Source organism: Convolutriloba macropyga, chromosome 15 (assembly GCF_964194025.1).
Source record: "Convolutriloba macropyga chromosome 15, txConMacr16.3, whole genome shotgun sequence".
Classification (NCBI taxonomy): domain Eukaryota; kingdom Metazoa; phylum Xenacoelomorpha; order Acoela; family Convolutidae; genus Convolutriloba; species Convolutriloba macropyga.
In genome coordinates, this window is record NC_134482.1 from 18427830 (window position 1) to 18441830 (window position 14001).

A 14001-nucleotide genomic window follows, 5' to 3' on the forward strand; every position below is an offset into this window, starting at 1 on the left:
TAGATTGGCAGCGCATTCCTGGCAGGGGCCTTTGGAAGGGGGGATGGCGCACAACTAAAGCCAACATTGAGAACCTGGAGGATGTTTGTCTTTTGCTTTGGGGAATCGAAGAAGCATTATCATGGCTGCAATAATTGTCATACTATTATGTTCTCTTTGCTCAGCGAGATCGATCTTGTTGTTTAGTTCTGCTGCTTTGTTTTCGAGTATTTGGACCCTTTCAGTGAGGTTGCTTTCTATTTTCTCGAGTCTTGTCGATGTTGCTGAGGACTTCTTAAATCTTGTTCAGAGAGTTTTGCGAACTAGACTGTGCCTTGTTCTTCACTGCATCAGCATAGTTGCTAGCTCTTGCTTCTTAGTACTTAGCGCAGCCTCGATAATTTGCGGAGTGGCTCTCTCCGCATTTGGAGCATCTGGCACTTTCTGGAACTACTTCACATTCTCTTATAACTTGCTCTCCACCACAACGTCTACATTTGAGATTGTTCGGGCAGTCTTTGGCCTTATGTTCGTATTGGAGTCATTTGAAGCATTGTACTACAGAGGTTTCAAGTCTCGATCTCTCACATCTCTTTCTCTGGTTGAAAATTGTAACTCTAGTAGCAGCAGCATTTCTGGCAGTTTTCTCTTTAGTGAATACTCTTATGAGTCTCGTAGGCTGGTTGGTCGCACGACTTGTTATTCGATGGAGTTGTTGTCTAAGAAGCTCGGGTTGGAAGTTTGTAGTATAAAAGCTCGAGTTGAAAGTTTGTACAGAGTTCTCGTCTTTGTGCAGGGTTCGTCTTTGTACAGAGTTAGAAACTTGGTCTTTGTACAGTTAAAAGGGGCTCGAAGTTGTTCAAAGATTGAGAGCGAGAGATGGGGTGTTCAGTGTCCCCAACTCAGGAGCTTCTCGGTTTCAGGCTGGACGAGCTGAGTGCTGAGGTGCTTCTCTTATCTTCACCCATTATGTGGGCAGAGTTGTCTTCTTGCACCCTCTTCGTCTGGGATCGCGGCGTCTTGCACGTTCTTCGTCTCGCGACATCTAGCACTTTCTTAGCTTGTCCTCGCGACGTCTTGCTCGGTCCCCCTCTCACTGAGAGTGAAACTAGCAGCTTACCGGCTATTTATAGACTGTAGTGCTAGCCTCAAGTCTTCGGCTCAGGACAGTCAAGACGGGGCTTCCTTTGCCTCCAACTAGTCTGTGTTCGAGGGAATTCTTCTTGGAGCGGTTACACCAGGGAGCTTGCAGGTCGACTTAGCTAGCTCGAGCTTCCTGAAAAGGATGCTCGGGGGGCGAGTGTTGCGTTCGTGAGAGTACGCCAACCCTTTGGTGTCTAAACCTGGGCTTGTGCTCTCGGCGGAACCGAATTGCAGGTGGTACCGCCAACACTAACTTATAGCACCAAGTACTCTTGACTCAATGCGAGCTAGCTCAGGAGTAAATCTATGTTGGCCGAGATGTCCCGCGTAGACTCAGCCTCTACTCCCGCGTAGTGTAGATTGGCAGCGCATTCCTGGCAGGGGCCTTTGGAAGGGGGGATAGCGCACAACTAAAGCCAACATTGAGAACCTGGAGGATGTTTGTTTTTTGCTTTGGGGAATCGAAGAAGCATTATCATGGCTGCAATAATTGTCATACTATTATGTTCTCTTTGCTCAGCGAAATCGATCTTGTTGTTTGGTTCTGCTGCTTCGTTTTCGAGTATTTGGACCCTTTCAGTGAGGTTGCTTTCTATTTTCTCGAGTATTGTCGATGTTGCTGAGGACTTCTTAAATCTTGTTCAGAGAGTTTTGCGAACTAGACTGTGCCTTGCTCTTCACTGCATCAGCATAGTTGCTAGCTCTTGCTTCTTAGTACTTAGCGCAGCCTCGATAATTTGCGGAGTGGCTCTCTCCGCAGTTGAAGCATCTGGCACTTTCTCGAACTACTTCACATTCTCTTATAACTTGCTCTCCACCACAACATCTACAATTAAGATTGTTTGGGCAGTCTTTGGCCTTATGTTCGTGTTGGAGGCATTTGAAACATTGTACTACCGAGGGTCTTATGAGTCTCGTAGGCTGGTTGGTCGCACGACCTGTTATTCGATGGAGTTGTTGTCTAAGAAGCTCGGGTTGGAAGTTTGTAGTATAAAACCTCGAGTTGAAAGTTTGTACAGAGTTCTCGTCTTTGTGCAGGGTTCGTCTTTGTACAGAGTTAGAAACTTGGTCTTTGTACAGTTAAAAGGGGCTCGAAGTTGTTCAAAGATTGAGAGCGAGAGATGCGATGTTCAGTGTCCCCAACTCAGGAGCTTCTCGGTTTCAGGCTGGACTAGCTAAGTGCTGAGGTGCTTCTCTTATATTCACCCACTATGTGGGCAGAGTTGTCTTCTTGCACCCTCTTCGTCTGGGATCGCGGCGTCTTGCACGCTCTTCGTCTCGCGACATCTAGCACTTTCTTAGCTCCTCCTCGCGACGTCTTGCTCGGTCCCCCTCTCACTGAGAGTGAAACTAGCAGCTTACCGCCTATTTTTAGACTGTAGTGCTAGCCTCAAGTCTTAGGCTCAGGACGGTCAAGACCGGGCTTCCTTTGCCTCCAACTAGACTGTGTTCGAGGGAATTCTTCTTTGAGCGGTTACACCAGGGAGCTTGCAGGTCGACTGAGCTAGCTCGAGCTTCCTGAAAAGGATGCTCGGGGGGCGAGTGTTGCGTTCGTGAGAGTACGCCAACTCTTTGGTGTCTAAACCTGGGCTTGTGCTATCGGCGGAAACGAATTGCAAGTGGTACCGTCAACACTAACTTATAGCACCAAGTACTCTTGACTCAATGCGAGCTAGCTCAGGAGTAAATCTATGGTGGCCGAGATGTCCCGCGTAGACTCAGCCTCTACTCCCGCGTAGTGTAGATTGGCAGCGCATTCCTGGCAGGGGCCTTTGGAAGGGGGGATGGCGCACAACTAAAGCCAACATTGAGAACCTGGAGGATGTTTGTCTTTTGCTTTGGGGAATCGAAGAAGCATTATCATGGCTGCAATAATTGTCATACTATTATGTTCTTTGCTCAGCGAGATCGATCTTGTTGTTTGGTTCTGCTGCTTCGTTTTCGAGTATTTGGACCCTTTCAGTGAGGTTGCTTTCTATTTTCTCGAGTATTGTCGATGTTGCTGAGGACTTCTTAAATCTTGTTCAGAGAGTTTTGCGAACTAGACTGTGCCTTGCTCTTCACTGCATCAGCATAGTTGCTAGCTCTTGCTTCTTAGTAATTAGCGCAGCCTCGATAATTTGCGGAGTGGCTCTCTCCGCAGTTGGAGCATCTGGCACTTTCTCGAACTACTTCACATTCTCTTATAACTTGCTCTCCACCACAACGTCTACAATTAAGATTGTTTGGGCCGTCTTTGGCCTTATGTTCGTGTTGGAGGCATTTGAAACATTGTACTACCGAGGGTTCAAGTCTCGATCTCTCACATCTCTTTCTCTGGTTGAAAATTGTAACTCGAGTAGCAACAGCATTTCTGGCAGTTTTCTCTGTGTTAGTGAATACTCTTATGAGTCTCGTAGGCTGGTTGGTCGCACGACTTGTTATTCGATGGAGTTGTTGTCTAAGAAGCTCGGGTTGGAAGTTTGTAGTATAAAACCTCGAGTTGAAAGTTTGTACAGAGTTCTCGTCTTTGTGCAGGGTTCGTCTTTGTACAGAGTTAGAAACTTGGTCTTTGTACAGTTAAAAGGGGCTCGAAGTTGTTCAAAGATTGAGAGCGAGAGATGCGATGTTCAGTGTTCCCAACTCAGGAGCTTCTCGGTTTCAGGCTGGACTAGCTAAGTGCTGAGGTGCTTCTCTTATCTTCACCCACTATGTGGGCAGAGTTGTCTTCTTGCACCCTCTTCGTCTGGGATCGCGGCGTCTTGCACGCTCTTCGTCTCGCGACATCTAGCACTTTCTTAGCTCCTCCTCGCGACGTCTTGCTCGGTCCCCCTCTCACTGAGAGTGAAACTAGCAGCTTACCGCCTATTTATAGACTGTAGTGCTAGCCTCAAGTCTTAGGCTCAGGACGGTCAAGACCGGGCTTCCTTTGCCTCCAACTAGTCTGTGTTCGAGGGAATTCTTCTTGGAGCGGTTACACCAGGGAGCTTGCAGGTCGACTGAGCTAGCTCGAGCTTCCTGAAAAGGATGCTCGGGGGGGGGGGGCGAGTGTTGCGTTCGTGAGAGTACGCCAACCCTTTGGTGGCTAAACCTGGGGTTGTGCTCTCGGCGGAACCGAATTGCAAGTGGTACCGCCAACACTAACCTATAGCACCAAGTACTCTTGACTCAATGCGAGCTAGCTCAGGAGTAAGTGCTATGGTGGCCGGGATGTTCCGCGTAGACTCAGCCTCTACTCCCGCGTAGTGTAGATTGGCAGCACATTCCTGGCAGGGGCCTTTGGGGGGGGGGGGGTGGCGCACAACTAAATTCTCGCCTCATGGTAAAGAGACTGAGATAACTAGGTCGGCTTATCGTTGCTGAGAAAGATAGTACTGCGAACTCTTCGTCTTGCTCCTCATCTGTCGTCTTGGGTTGGGGCAAACAACTTTTTCGCTACCTATTTAAAAAAGGCTGTTCAAAAACCCATATTGAGCTTAGCTAATCACAGCGTGAGAAAATAGCCACGTCATATCACGGCACTTTTTCAGCCAATCAGTGCGAGAAAAGAGCTCCCAAAGCAGCCTAACTGTATATTGACCTCTCAGCCAATCAGAGTGCGAGAAAAGAGCTCCCAAAGTAGCCTAACACTTTCTCACACTCTTATGGGCTGAGAGTTCAGTATACTGCTAGGCTACTTTGGGAGATCTTTGGCTTCTTTGACTTTGTTTGCAGTGATCAACTTAGCTATCTCGGTAGTTCTGGGTTTCATCGAGAAGCCTTTTTCGTTCTGGTTTCGTCTAACCTCTCCATAGTTGGGGTTAGCAATTAAATTCTTGAGCTGCTGATTGAACTCTTTGTGGCTAGGTGTCTCGTGTTCGAAGGAGAAGTAGATAACTTTAATACGTTGCTCAGCCTGAAGTTGCCTCTATGATTTGACTTTGGAGTTCTACTTTGATATCATCCGGTTCGATGTCTTGATCAACACTGGCTATGAAGAAGCGTGGTTTGACTTGGTTAGGCAGCAATGCTAAGGTTAAATCGTTAGTGCGTGGAAGCTTTTTAGACTTTGTTGTCATTGATCAACTTTGCTATCTCGGTCTTTCTAGGTGTCACCGAGATGCCTCTTCCATTCAGGTTTTGTCTAACTCCTCCATAGTTCGGGTTGCCTGTTTTATTCTTGTGAGATGCTGATTAAACCCTTTGTGGCTAGGAGTCTCTTGTTCGAAGAAGGAAAAGACATATATTATGTTCTCTTTGCTCAGCGAGATCGATCTTGTTGTTTAGTTCTGCTGCTTTGTTTTACTTTTATTTGGACCCTTTCAGTGAGGTTGCTTTCTATTTTCTCGAGTCTCTTGTCGATGTTGCTGAGGACTTCTTAAATCTTGTTCAGAGAGTTTTGCGGACCAGACTGTGCCTTGCTCTTCACTGCATCAGCATAGTTGCTAGCTCTTGCTTCTTGGTACTTAGCGCAGCCTCGATAATTCGCATAGTGGCTCACCGCAGTTCGAGCATTTGGCACTTTCTAGAGCTACTTCACCTTCTCTTATAACTTGCTCTCCGCCACAGCGTCTTCATTTGAGATTTTTCGGGCAGTCTTTGGCCTTATTGTCGTATTGGAGGCATTTGAAGCATTGTACTACCGAGAGTTCAAGTCTCGATCTCTCACATCTTTCTCTGGTTGAAAATTGTAACTCCAGTATCAACAGCATTTCTGGCAACTGTCTCTATGTTAGTGAATACTCTGAGTCTCGTAGGCTGGTTGGTCGCACGACTTGTTATTCGATGAACTGATATTGCCTGTGTTCTGACTTTGCAGCTCCACTTTATGTCCTCAGGATCGATGTCTTGATCGACACTGGTTATCACGACGCTTGGTTTCACTGGGTTGGTGGCAGCAGTGCTAAGTTTGACTCGATAGTTTGTGAAAGCTACTTTGACTTTATTTGCAGTAATCAGCTTAGTTATCTCGGTAGTTCTTGGATTCGTCGAGTAGCCTTTTCCGTTCTGATTTCGCCTCACTCCTCCGTAGTTTGGATGGCCAGTTAAGTTCTTCAGCTGCTGGTTAAATTCTTTGTGGCTCGGTGTTTCATGTTGAAATGTGAAGTAGACTACTTTTATGTTGCTCAGGCTGCCTTTTTCTAATCTTGGATCTGGTTCGGGGTCCATCACTTGCTTTGCGTTTCCTCTGGCTTTGGTTGTGGCTCGTTGCTTGACTTTGGCCGAGGTTGGAGGCTTGAGATAGGGCAAGTCTTTGAGCAGAGCAGTTCACTGTTGAGGCAGTTGGTTGGGAGGTCTTCGAGTTCAGAGAGAGAAGGGATTTCGAAGAGACATCACTAAGTTGGCTTGAGTGCTTCAAGTTGTAAAAGCTCGAGTTGGAAGTTTGTAAAAGCTCGTGTTGGAAGTTTGTACAGAGGAAAAGTCTTAGATTTAAATTAGGTCAGCTTATCGGTGTTGCTGAGAGGATATATTGCTGCTGTTCTCTCTTCGTCTTATCTGTTGTCGTGTTTGGAATTTATCACATACTTTTTGAACCTAGTTGAAAGTTTGTTTCAAAGTTCTAGTTTCGATATTCAGCCAATTAGAGTGCAAGAAACTTGCAGCCTCTGTCACCGAGGACTATTGTATAATGTTACAGCTCTGAGCCAGTTAGATTGTGAGAAACTTGGTCTGTGTGTAGCCCAATAGTGTTGGCTTATGTTCAAAATCAATAATTTTCGACCTACCAAAATATGAGAAATTATATAACAACTCTCTTTCAAAGAGAGTGCGAGAAGTTAGCTCTATATGCAACTGTGAGCTGTAACAATAGATTACACCATATTGCACCATCTTGGTCAAGACCTTTTTCTAGCACCTTCTCTGACGTGTAGTTATCCTCGCAACTTCTTGCTTGGATCCCACTCACTTATTATGGCATCTCCCGTTTTTAAGCAGGTTTTGCTATGGTGTTATTATCTTTCTAATACGGTTTTTATTCAGTATTTGCTTTGTGGTTTTTCCAAGTGCGAGGTACAAGGTAGAAACGTTCTGATTTCTGCTAAGTTAATAGGGGTGCTTGATACAAGCGACTGAATGGAGGTGCCGTAGTGCCGAACTGAAATTATACAATGTTACTGCGTGCAGTATTTTTCCCTTTTCTTTTTATCAACCAATCATAAGCTAAAACGTGATACCTATTTTGCATATACCAGTGGGTTAGCAGTGATAATGTCAGTACCTTGACATTTTGACATTGGTGAAGTGATTCTGAAGTTTCTTAGGAGTTAGTTAGTTGGGAGAATTGCTCCAAATTGCTGTTTTAAATGAACCAACAGGCCTTGTGTCGACAGTAAGATTTACAAAATTGTTCAGAAGAAAAATTCCGAGTGTACACCGTTCGTCAATTGATTTGATAAGCTCTGAAGTAAGAAGTCTTACGTCTATTTGAAATTGCTTGGATCGGGTTGACTTTGGTTTGGCAAATGAAAGGAGTTGGTCTTGAAATAGTTCTTCGACTGTGGCATTTTGCTTCAGTGCTCGTGTAAAGTGAATTATGGTTAGTGAGTGAGGTTGATCCTCTATTTGGAGTTAGCTCTGATATGTGCAGTTCCTTGACAGTAGTCCAAATCGGGCAAATTTCTAGCAAGAGGTAACTTGAAAAAGTTACTCAAGGCGTGGATCTGTTGGTCGAGTCGCTAATTAAGACCTTCGATAATATCACTTGTAGCGACTCTTGGAGGCAGCAAGCTGACCTCGCAGATCTCAATACTTGGCCGTGCAGGCTAGTGCAGGAGCTCTAGTGTCAGAGAAATCCCGCGTAGACTCTGCCTCTACTCTCGCGTATGTAGATTGGCAGCGCAGCTCTAGCAAGGGTCACTTTGGGGAGGGAGGTGGCGTGCAACTAAAGCCTTGCCTCTTAGAAAAGAGACTGAAGTTATAACTTTGGTCGGCTTATCAGAGTTGCTGAGAGAGGTTATTGCTGGGATCTCTTCATTTAGCTCATCATCTGTCGTCTTGAGTCGTCAGAAACCCATATTTCAACTTAAAGCGAGCTATAGAGATACCTCTCAAAAACCCATAGTTCGCTCAGCTAATCAGACTCATTTTCTATGCAAGCTAAAAGCTCGAGGTAGAAGTTTGTACAGAGGTTGTTGTGTAAAAGCTCGAGGTGAGTGTTTGTACACCAAAAACGCGAGGTGGAATTTTGTACAGAGGTTGTCTAAAAGCTCGGAATTTTGTACACTGGAAGCTCGAGTTGGAAGTTTGTACAGAGGTTGATGTCTATAAGCTCGAGGTGAAAGTTTGTACACTGAAAGCTCAAGGTAGAAGTCTGTACAGAGGTTCTTGTCTAAAAGCTCGAGTGTTAAGTTTGTACAGATGAAAAAGACTATGTGCGGATAAGATGCTCGAGGTTGTACTTCGAAGATGGAGTTAAGAACGTCTGTGTGAAGAGGTAAAAAGCTGGAAGCGAGTTCGAAGTGTTTAAAAGTTCGAAGCAAGATCAGATGCGTAGTGGGACTCAGGTTCAGCAGGCTATCAGACTAAGGTGAGGACGAACTCATTGCAGGGTGTTACTCTTATCTTCTGTCTTCACCCACTATGTGGGCCGAGTTGTCTTTTAGCACCTTTAGCACCTTCCTCGTCTTGTACCTTCTTTCGTCACGCGACGTCTTGCTCTGCTAGTGCTCGTCCTTGCGGCGTCTTGGTCGGATCCCCTCTCACCGTGAGTGAAGCTAACAGCTTATCGCCTACCTGTTGACGATAGTGCTAGATCTAGCCTTTGGCTCAGGACGGCAAAGACCGGATTCCTTCACCTCAGAACTTGTCTCGGTGTTAGAGATAATTGTTTTCTGACGGAGCACTAGAATTGGACCGGTGTACTAGCAAGAGTTCACTTGAAAAAGTAACTCGTGGCGGGGATCTGTTGGTCAAGTCGCTAATTAAGACCTTCGATAATAGCAATTGTAGCACCTCTTGGAGGCAGCAAGTTGACCTCGCAGATCTCAATACTTGCCGTGCAGGCTAGTGCAGGAGCTCTAGTGTCAGGGAAGTCCCACGTAGACTCTGCCTCTACTGCCGCGTAGTTAGATTGGCAGCTCTAGCAGGGGTCACTTTGGGGAGGGAGGTGGCGCGCAACTAAAGCCTTGCCTCTTAGACAAGAGACTGAAAGTATAACTTGGTCGGCTTGTCAGCGTTACTGAGGGATTTTATTGCTGCGATCTCTTCATCTAGCTCATCTGTCGTCTTGGGTTGGGTTCCAAGAGAGAGCTGACACCATCAAAAACCCATATTTCAACTTAAAGCGAGCTACCTTTCAAAAACCCATATTTCGCTCAGCCAATCAGACCCATATTCTATGCTAGCTAAAAGCTCGATGTGGAAGTTTGTACAGAGGTTGTTGTGTAAAAACATGAGGTGGAAGTTTGTACAGAGGTTGTTGTCTAAAGGCTCGAGGTGGAAGTTTGTACACTACAAATACTAGTTTCTACTAAGTTGTTGCTGTGTGTGATAGGTGGCGATGGTGCTTGTTGGCAATAAATGTGACTTGGACAGTGAGAGAGTGGTTGGCAGAGACCAGGGCAATATCAAGGCCAAGCAATTTGCATGCAACTTCTTTGAAGTATCAGCTAAGAACAAGATCAACGTACACGAGGTTAGTAGTCTTTTTTAACAACATAACTGCAATCTCTTTAGCTCCATTTTCAAATTCTTTTTTTCAACTTCTGGTAACAAAAAATGGGTGACTCAGTTTATTGATCTAACTTGTTTCTGGCATTTTTGCAAAAAAAAGCAATAATTATTAAAGCTTGTGGTTTTCGTATTTTGAATTTTAGTAAGGTCTAATTTACGGTTATCTGTGACTAATTGGCTTCACGTCTATAAATTTTGGAATTCACTGTGGGGAAAATTTTGGGAAATTTGGCAAGTTTCGTTTTGCGAATGAGATCTCTAAATGTCGCTAATATATTAACAAAAAGTATTAAAGAACTCTAACCGTGATTTGGATGTCTCGCTTGTGTGTTTTCAGATCTTTTACGATCTAGTGCGGACTATAAACAAATTGAGCCCGACGAAGTTTACAAAGACGAAGAACACGAAAAAGCAGAGGAAGAAGAATACGAGTGGAGGGGGAGGATGTTTACTCTTGTGATCAGAATTACCAACCATTCATTCATGTATTATACAGATTAATAGTTCTTTCGCTTCTCATTAATGGTTCGGAGCTGGAAAAGATAACAATTAGGAACTGTTTCTACTCCATCCCAAATGAGGAATATAAATATCTATAATTAATAGCCGCCCTCATCCTCTCAGCCGGCTATTATAGCGCTCCTATTTTTTTACAATTCAAAGAATTTGACTTGTATTGGGGCGCTGTCTTTTTTACGACTCGAAGAGGAGTATTGGAGAAGTCCTTTTTTTTAAATCAATTTTATTGGAGTGATTTTTGGAGCAGGAAATGAAACGCTTGAAAAAATTTGGAGTGATTTTGGCGCTGAACAAAAGTGAAAAGCGGAGCGAAAAGAGAGTGGTTTTTGTTCATACCGTTGTTTTTGAGAGAGCGAGAAATTGATGTGTGAAAAAATTTTCTCTAAGCGAGCGAAATTTTTTTGTTCATGTGCGGCATTTTAAAGCAGTTTTTTTTCATTTGTTTTCGTTAAGAAGTTTGGTTATGATTTTGTTTTAATTTTAGGCTGGTTTCGGCATTGGTTTGAAGGTTTCTGGAAATTCTTATGAATTTTATGATAATTCGGTGGTTTTTAATGTATTTTGCTGATTATCGGGCTAATTTTTGCGTCTTTTTGACGATAATTTTGTTTTACTGGCTCAAATGGGTATTGAAGAAACCTCTTCTACGTGAGCAATATTATGATAACAATTGGTTACAGTTTTGTGGGTAAGAATCTTTTTTTTGTTGAGAAATATGACAAAAAAATGGCGAAAATTGGAACTATTTTTCTTAATTTTTTGCAGTTTTTCGATTTTTTCTGTTTTTAGCTAAGTTTCTTTGCGTATTATGACTTGCCTATTGTTTTGCAAGCATCTGGATACCCTATTGGCTGAAGGGAATTTTTCTTTGGATTTATATGTTTTTTGAAATATTAAAAAAATTAGTAACTTTTTCCAGTTTTTCAGTGAAAGTTGGAAGATTTTTTTTCATAATTTAGCCTAAAGTTTTTTTTCAAAACTCATATAAGTGATTTTTGTAAGCACTAGTTGGTTTGATGAAGTTATTTTGGTGAAGAGATAGTTTTTTCGGGATCTCAATTTATAACACATTTGATTTTATTGTTTTAGTTTTTTGTTTCATGACTTTGTTTCAAGATAATCATAAATTAGTGAGGGCATTATTTGATGAGTAGTTGGATAGCGTTTAAATGGATTTTCACTTCGAGTCGTTTCCGGAATTCTTCCGGCTATTTTTTTTTAAGATCTGTTCACACATTTTCATTTTTGAAGTCAAATTGGAGTAGTGATTTTGGTCACGCCGAAACAGGAAATGGAACGAAAAAGCGAGTGGTTTTGCGGCGTGAATTTTTTTCGCTCTAATTTTAAAGTAGAGTGAGAAAACGGTGTTTGAACAAAAATTCGGTTTCTCGCTAGTGGTTTTTTGTTCACATGCGGCAATTTCACTCTGATTTTCACTATTTTTTCAATTTTTTGGATCGGACTTTTTTCTAAATGGTTTTCCCACCCCATTCACAGCTCATTGTAGGCCTAGTTTTTTGTTTGATATAAATTTTCTTTTATCGCTAGTGGTTTTTTTGTTCACATGCGGCATTTTGACACTGATTTTCTGTTTATTTCTTAATTTTTTGTTCTGGTTTTTTTAAAAATGGTTTTCTCAATTCACTCATAGTCCATTCTAGGTCTAGTTTCTCCGTTTAGTCAATGAAAATTCTTTGAATTGTACGTCAGGACTTGTCCTGCTATGTTTTTTTACTTCGTCGAACTTTTTTTCGCTTTACCATTTTGCCGCTTTTTCGACATTTTGCGTGAAATCTTTTTGACTTCTCTAGGCTAGTTTCTCTCTTCTCTCATTCTGCTGGAAGTGAATTTGAACATCAGTTGCTCAGCAAAGCAATTGAAAATGAACAGAGTCAGTATAAAAAATCAAAGTCAGAAATAGAAACGGGATAAACCCATAAAGCCCAATTTTAGATGCCCGCTATTTGAACGTCGTTCATATAAGTCTTAGTTACCATCTCTAATGCTTATGGTCATTGATAGTAGCCCCTGTAGCCTCTCTCTAAGAAACAGAAGTATGTTCAACTACGAAATGCCATCAAAATAATTCGGACTTAAAAAATGTTTCAATATCTTCTATTCTTTCAATCCCAATCATGCTTATTGGAATCAACGGCGGCTATTTTCCGGCAATCTGCCGGGTATGTTTGACATTTTTACACCCATTTGTCGTAATTTTATTTGTTTTTTTTTCAAATTAAAAAATTAAAATTTTAGTCAAAACGTTAGGGATACTTGAAACAAACGTAGGAAATTATTGAAATACCAGTGTCATCGCTATTTCGAACTCCAATTGGCTATTAGAACGATTGATATTCCATAAATGTGACGTAATTTGTTTACATTATTATTAATAATTTGTTCACATGATTGTTAACTGAGAAAAAAAAGTATTCACGGTGGATGTGGAAACAGATCCTGAAATTAGTCTTATGTCTCAAATTCCCAATAAGGAAGTTAATTCCTTCATTATCTTTGCAAAGAGCAAACCCAAATAATTGTGACTACATTAGATAAGAGTCATGAGGTGGGTAGGATCTATTCTGTCCCCCCCCCCAGTGTTATATGTTGTTATATAGCACGTTACTATTTATGCTCACTAAGCTGGGGGTGGGGGGGGGGGGCAGAATAGATCCGATGGTTATGTGTGGCTATATTTCAGTGTTACAAAGGAAATAACTCATTCTGTAATTTAAAATTGTTTCTTCCTCATCTGAATAGGAAAGATTTTTTTTTCATCTGGATCCAATTGGCAACGTTGTATTTGCTAATTATGTTAGTTTTGAGAATCTTGGATAATTGGAATAATCTTTCAACGCAAGTCTTTCAGAAAAAGAGGGAGGGATTTGTATTACCGGAAAAGATCGAAGTAGTTTTATAATTGAAACAATCAGTAAAAATGAACAATGAAGTTATTTCTAGCCGGATGAGGAAACAGTTGTAGCCTTGGGCTTATTTCATTTGATATGTCGAAACCAGAAGGCAGGTCGATTTTTCTTATTGTTAGATCTAAGAATAGTCTATTTGAAGGCAAGTGAACGCCGATACTATTGCATTATGGAAACAAATTAGACCTATTTCTCTATTTAGTCGCTACATGATCTAATTTATCTTTGCTCTCTATCCTGTTTATCGCTGCTGCTTTTCCCCATGACTAAAAATCAATGAACTGTCTTGAATTAAGTTCACCGTGAATTTTGGTTTGTGCCCGTTATAGAACGCAAAAAGCCCCACCCCCTCCCCCACGCATCCATTTTACCAGAACCCACAAAAATGTATAAATCAGTTCTTACCGACTATGTTATGATAAAAATTTGTCGAAAGAAGAATACCCATAGGGGGGGGGGGGGGGGGGGTAGTCGGCACCCAATCAGCAATATGTATTCTTCTTCGGCTCTCGGCTTTTATTCCCGACATGTTTTCCCCCTATTTTTAATAGCTGCATTAGCTCATTAGCTTTTCAGCCGCCTATTATAGTGCTCCTTTTTTGTTTTGAATTGTATTGGGGCGAGACATTTTCATGATTTTTGAAGTCAAATTGAAGTAGTGATTTTGGTCACGCCGAAACAGGAAGTGGAGCGAAACAGCGAGTGATTTCGGGCCTGACATTTTTTGACTTTAATTTTAAAGCAGAGGGAGAAAACGGCGTTTGAACAAAAATTCGATTTCTCGCTAATTGGGTGTAGCAAA

General features: G+C 42.3%; 3 protein-coding genes across 3 annotated transcripts in view; 1 reads left to right on the top strand and 2 right to left on the bottom strand.

Moving 5' to 3' along the window:
• The window catches only part of LOC142354325 (ras-related protein Rap1-like), a 519643-nt gene extending 509266 nt beyond the window's left edge, over positions 1-10377 (top strand). The window contains exons 6-7 of the mRNA XM_075406594.1: positions 9575-9715; positions 10091-10377. Of these exons, the coding sequence (XP_075262709.1) occupies positions 9575-9715; positions 10091-10213 (264 nt within the window). The 3' untranslated portion in view covers positions 10214-10377. The remainder of the gene's footprint in view (positions 1-9574; positions 9716-10090) is intronic.
• LOC142354324 (uncharacterized) overlaps positions 1-14001 on the bottom strand; it is a 498674-nt gene that overhangs the window by 124972 nt on the left and 359701 nt on the right. The gene's annotated exons all lie outside the window — the stretch shown is intronic.
• LOC142354323 (nicotinamidase-like) overlaps positions 1-14001 on the bottom strand; it is a 496312-nt gene that overhangs the window by 122616 nt on the left and 359695 nt on the right. The window lies entirely within an intron of this gene.